This window comes from Gossypium arboreum, chromosome 5 (assembly GCF_025698485.1).
Source record: "Gossypium arboreum isolate Shixiya-1 chromosome 5, ASM2569848v2, whole genome shotgun sequence".
Taxonomy (NCBI): Eukaryota; Viridiplantae; Streptophyta; class Magnoliopsida; order Malvales; family Malvaceae; genus Gossypium; species Gossypium arboreum.
In genome coordinates this window covers 14,622,060-14,628,319 of record NC_069074.1, presented here as the reverse complement: position 1 = coordinate 14,628,319, position 6,260 = coordinate 14,622,060, and the positions used below count along the sequence as shown (strand labels likewise).

The following is a 6,260-nucleotide window of genomic DNA, read 5'->3' as shown; positions in this document are numbered from 1 at the left end:
ATATATTTGATATATGGAGACATGAGACTATGATATATGAACATGGAATATATTTTGTAAATGTATTTGTTCATAATTATAGAATTGTGCAACTCAAATGTACTATTTGTATAAAGATAGTATTTCAAATGATTTGATGAGTAAAGCTCCAATGTGAGATAGTCTGAAATCAAGACAAATTGTTATGAAAGCGTATTTAAAATACATAGATATGATTGTTATAAGTTATGTGAATAAATGATGTGTTAAAGTATATGCATGTGAGAAATTTAATGAAAGTTGAGCCTATACATGTTTCTTGATATTTATATGAATTATATGACTAACAATGTGATAAGAAGAGGTATTAGGGCTCATGATCAATTCCAATAATTATGCTTTGCATAATTATGTTGAATATAGAATGTTATACGAATTTATTAAATATTAAATGTTTACTTTGTTTTACTTTTTCCCCTAATTAATAATGATTCGATAAACTCTGATAATACCTCGTACCTTATTCCGATGATGGATACGGATAGAGGGTGTTACAGTTTAAGTATTAAAATGAGACAAACAGAAAATTTTAATATCAAAGTAGAAAAAGGAATATAGCTCAAAAGATAAATTGTGAATAAAACCTACATTAAAAAAAAAACCCTTAAACTACATTTCATTTAAACAAGCCTTATATTGTTTTTACAGTTAAATAAATTCTTAACCTATGATTTTTATATATAAAAGTCTTTGATTTTAATATTAGAATAATTTTTTAAAATTTTAAACTATTTTACATTTAATACTAAAGTAAATTTAATGAGAATGTTTCATTAAATAAAAAATAAAATAAAAATAATTTTTTTAAAGTGATTATATACAAAACACACTTGAATTCTTTTTTTGAAAATTTTGATTACTTTTTAAATTTTATGTTGATATTAAAGTGTATATAATTACTATTGCATCAACAATAAATTAAATAAGAGTCTAAAATTCAAAATATTTTTAAATTTAAATTTAAATTGATAGTTTTTATGAATAAAATAATAAATTAAGGATTTATTTAAGTAAAAAATAGTTTAAGAGCTTGTTTAAAGATTTTTTGGTATGTTAGCTAAAATTATTTTATTCAAATTTGTTAAAATTTTAAATTAAAAGAATTGCTAGGAAATAAGCGTAAAAGGGCTGGAGCAAAAGTAAAGGTTGAATTGGATTTTAGTCGGAAGCTATTTTTGGGTAATAAGATTTGGATTTACTTCTTGGTAAACCATACCTAATAAATTTTTTACGAATTTGTAACTTTTATTTTGACTATTGAAAATAAAATATTTAATCTAATATTACAGTAAACTTATTTTAATCACCAAATTTTAATAATTTTATTTATTTTTAATTAATTTTATTTTTAGAATTAATTTTAATTTTCTCTTCTTTTCTTTTTCAAAATCGAAAAAATTTGTTGAGAGGCGAAATTAAATTATAATTTTAATATTATATATCTTTATAATATTTAATGGATTAAATAAAATTTTACCATTTTAAAGGAGTTTAAAATATAATTTTAACTTTATTAATTTAAAATTTTAAAAATTTTAAAATTCCATAATTTTCCATTTACGGGACCGGGCACCTCCCAGCGCTAGCTACGCCCTTGACCTGAAAAGGCTGAGGTTTCTTCTAATTGTATCCGATTCATTCACTTGTTACATGAGAATTTAATATATTGATAAGGTTTTGTCATTGATTTGATGGTACAAAGTTAAAATGTGAGTGGGTCTATTGCTAACGACCCTCTAATAAGGTAACAGTCATCTCATTGGAAATTAGATTCCCAAGAGACGATGAATCCGTCTCCGAAAGACACCTTTCTGCATAAAACCCAGGTCTTCCAGGTTGAGACAATGACATACTCTCACTATCCAACATCAACACTACCGTTTGCATCACTGGCCTGTCTTCTGGCCTCTGCTGGACACAAAGGAGTCCCACCTGTATGCATCTTAGTGCTTCCTCTTCTACAAAATCTTGTTCCATCAATTCATCCATTAATTCCAGGGCCTTCCCTTCATTCCACAACTTCCAGGCCTAAACATTCATTTCTGGGTCAGATTAGTTCTACACATATTTAAACCTATATATACCAATTGATTTCATTCACTATGTATAATACTTACATGCCCCAGAAGGTTGAGTTTGTGGGTGGAATGAAAAAACCCCCGGTTCTTCTTTCCACTCACCATCTCCAACAATATGACTCCAAAGCTGAAGACGTCAGATTTCAAAGAAAAGTGTCCATCTATTGCATACTCTGGAGGCATATAACCACTGTGTTCATCACCACAGACAACACTATTCAGCTATAATATTCAAACTCTTAATTACACTATGCAGCTACACACCCTCAGTACTTACTAGGTTCCAACTATCCTCTTTGTATTTGCTTCGGTTTGATCCCCGCAGAACGTTCTCGCCATTCCAAAGTCTGAAATTTTGGGATTCATCTCATTGTCCAACAGGACATTGCTGGCCTTTAGGTCCCTATGAATGATCCTCAGTCTTGAGTCTCTATGAAGATAAAGAAGCCCACGAGCTATCCCAACAATGATGTCATATCTCCTTCTCCAGTCAAGTGAAGACCGCCTTGATTCATCTGCAGCCATTGTACATCATATATATTGTGACAGTCGTAATTTTCAAATTCGATAAGTTTGTAAATGATTAAGCATAAGAACAATGAATAGGAAGTTGAGATTTTGATACCAAAGATTAAGGAATCCAAGCTTCTATTTGGCATGTACTCATAGACTAACATTCTCTCTTCCCTTTCAATGCAACAGCCTAGTAGCTTCACCAGATTTCTATGTTGAAGATTGGAGATCAAAAGGACCTCATTTTTGAACTCTTGAAGGCCTTGTCCAGAATTCTCGGCAAGTCTTTTCACTGCCACTTCTTGTCCGGTCGGTATCTCACCCTAATAGATTATTTCAAAGATCATTTAGTAACCCTAATGAAAAAAAAAAGAACGAACAATCTGAAAATAGATTTATACCTTGAATACTGGTCCATATCCACCTTCTCCAATCTTGTTTGCTGGCGAAAAGTTATTAGTAGCAGCTTGAATGGTGGCAAATTCAAATAAGGGGAGCTCAAGATCCTCCTCAGTTTCAACCTTGCTAATGGTCAGTTGATTTTCTGGCTGTTGAGCTGTCACTAGGAATATTGATAAGTTAAGAAAGATGAATTAAGAAAGCAAAACTGTGGTAGTACCAGGATTCATGCAAAGCTTACTTCTAATCATCTTTTGCTTCCAACTCACAAACCAACCAATCAAAACCAAGATTATCATTGCTGAAGCCACTGATATAGTTGTTGCAATAGTCACATTCTTCCTATTGTTGCTTGTATCAGCCTTTTTTTCTAATTAAAAAAAATGAAATAAAATTTAGTTTCAGGGAACATTTCTTTCAAAGACCAAGAATGAAAATTGTTAGATGGTAATTCAACCAAAGAAAGTAAAAGGACATCAATGTGGCAAGACATGCCCTGCTTCAGACAAAGCTAAATCAAGACAACGACAAGAGTCAGAAGTGCCGTTATTTGTTGAAAAAGAGTACTATCAGGATTTATATAAAGAAATAGAAATCTCACCAAGTGCGGAAGCTGCCATTCTTATGTAAAGATCTTGTCCATATTGAGGAACTTGTCTAATATCAATTAGGTCTTCATACCAGGTTACACAACCATTCCCTGTGCCTCTAATGTCTAATTTAGCATAAGCAACGCAAGAACAATTCTTCAGGCACTCCGCCTCGCAATCTCCGATTGTCATACTTACATTCACCCTAAACTGCGAAGCATCCGGTAGTTTCAGCCCTGTGAATTTCACAAACCCTTCTCCTTCATGGCATATATGTGGATCTTTTCGTACACATCCGCCAGACCAGTCAAGGACATCCCAGTCGTTGGACGATTTGGGCTCAAAGCCCTTCAAGCAGTCACAGTTAGGAGTCCTGTTAATGTTGCAAATACCGTAACTACCACACAAGTCGTAGTTATCACATCTATCTTCTTGGACAGTGAATATGAGGTACCAGTTAGAGTGGCGATCATTCCAGGAAAGGTGTTGAACCGATCCAGATTGACTCAACACGAACCTCGATGGGATGTTGGCTGTTATGTTATATGAATAATAGACTTCATCGGCGTTGGAGACAAATATTGGAGTAAAAACTGGGTTTACCTTCAAAACTGGCACACCACTAAACTGTGTTCCATACCACGGTCCACTCCGGAACTGCTCGTCGGAACCCTTGCGAAGGACGAGTTGAGGAAGTCCACGAGGATCCACGCTATAAGTATATTCTCCAGGAGAAGGATCGTCCGAACTTTTCCATGAAGTAAGATGTCTATTGAGACCGGTTTTCTTGTTCCAACCAAGTTTCATTCCCGGTAACAATGTGTCTGATGGATAGTCAAAGCTTTGCCATATGTACCTCTCATCATTGTCATCCCCTGCATCCTTCACAACGAGATTCCCAGTATCTAACAACTCCGCAACTGGATTTTTAGCCGTCAGTGATGAATTAGAAGACCAGATAATGCTCCTTGATTCATTGACAATGGACAGAGTTCCATCATCGCCAAGTTTTAATAAACCAGAATTATTTACAAGCGGGAACTCTCTGTTTGCGACCCAAACAACAGTCCGAACCGGAATGTTCTTGTACCATATTCCTAGATATCGATAATTGGAATCCCCAGTATTGAAGAAACCTAGTTCAAATTTATGACCCGCGGACACTATTGTCTGGCTGTCGTTGATGGAGTGTGCTGGAGTTATGGTATCAACGGCAATCGAACTTTCTAAGAACAAAAATACTAGAGATAGAAAAAACAAGAAGTTGCCTTTCAATTTCCCCATGAATTTGTGGATCTTCCATTTCTCTACATTAAATTCGGGTTCGCGTATTTAGCACCTTTTCCCCTTCGTGTGAAACAGTAAGTTGGAGAGTCTAGGCATTTAATTGACTAGTCGAATGCAGACGGCTTATTTTAGTGCGGAGTGGGTGGATAAGCAGCCCCCACCATAATTCATAGTTAAAAAATACATCAAGGACTGAATTATAAGGGAAGTGATCATAAAAATATTGTTCAAAATTTCAATCTCAAGCAAATATATACTAACATTGCATTTGCATAAAATTAGTAACAAAAAGAATGATTATTCCGTTATATTTCAACTTTCTACCTTTATTTCGTGACCAATTTGTTAATAAGTGTTGTGTATCGAATTGCTCTGCATGGCTCAAAAAGAACTAAGAGGGACTATGAGTGATGAGCCATGTTTACTGTAAATTAAGACAAGAAATTTGTAGTATCATTTATCATCTTTTGGCTCGAATGGTGTAGCTTTCTAAGGATGATCTTTTTTCAGTGCTGTGAAGCCAAAAGCCTTTCTGCCCTTGACACAGTCTTTGTCTCTTCCGAAGTAGAAAAAAACCTAGGGAACTACTATAGACACCAGCAAAAAGTTACTCTGGTAGGTATTTTTACATATAATCATTAATATATTAGATATATTTCATAATTTATCAGTGATGTTGCATGGAAGTCAATGATTCAGAATGTGGGAGCATTCGATGATGATGATGAGAGTGCCCCATGTAAAAAAAGATTATGTAATAATTCTGCTAAAACCTTTTTGTGATGTAATACAGTTAGTGTCTCATACTTTAAGACAAAGCTGTTGCATCCATAACCTTCAATGATCCGAGAAACCTGACATCACAACCTTTTACGTGTTTTATGTAATAAAGATTTTCTTTTTATTAAATAAATTTGGTTTAGAAAAAAAATCCTTTTAACGTGTGTCAGAAAAGATCCACACATCAAAGCTAATGATTGGATCTGGTTGTTGAATATATAATTTTTTTCGTTGGTTGGTAGTGCGTCTTCATCCACTATATTAGAAGATTTTATAAAAAATAACAGAAAAAAATGCGGACTAATCATCTCTGGACTTGCCTTTCCAAATGCCCCGGTTGAATTTTCAATACTGCTGGGGGCTTCAACTGTACACATTGCAATTTCTTGAAAGTAAAAAAAAAAAAAAAATCATAAGCCAAAGTGGAAAACAGGAAGATTTGGTGTTTAGAAATTTGTTCACGTTCTTAGATCAGTTCATCTGTTTCTAAAAGTGAACTTGAAGACATGAGATGGGTGATTCATAATTGACCCTTCAAAAGAAATTGTAGTTGGAGTAGTTGGAAATCAGGGCC

At 33.8% G+C, this 6,260-nt stretch overlaps 1 protein-coding gene across 2 annotated transcripts; it reads right to left on the bottom strand.

Annotated features, from left to right (window-relative positions):
• Window positions 1–1,653: 1,653 nt before the first annotated feature.
• On the bottom strand, window positions 1,654–5,655 carry LOC108451833 (G-type lectin S-receptor-like serine/threonine-protein kinase At4g27290). Of its 2 annotated transcripts, none has more exons than XM_017749523.2 (7): window positions 3,631–5,655; window positions 3,271–3,399; window positions 3,032–3,186; window positions 2,743–2,953; window positions 2,395–2,632; window positions 2,157–2,307; window positions 1,654–2,067 (listed from the first exon to the last, which is right to left on the bottom strand). In XM_017749523.2, the coding sequence occupies exons 1-7, from the start codon at window positions 4,901–4,903 to the stop codon at window positions 1,765–1,767; spliced, it is 2,460 nt and encodes an 819-aa protein (XP_017605012.2). In that variant the 5' UTR covers window positions 4,904–5,655; the 3' UTR covers window positions 1,654–1,764. The 2 variants fall into 2 exon arrangements, with proteins under 2 accessions (XP_017605012.2, XP_052884777.1); XM_053028817.1 differs by having other exon boundaries at window positions 1,966–2,081; window positions 3,631–5,176.
• Between the last annotated feature and the right edge of the window lie 605 nt (window positions 5,656–6,260).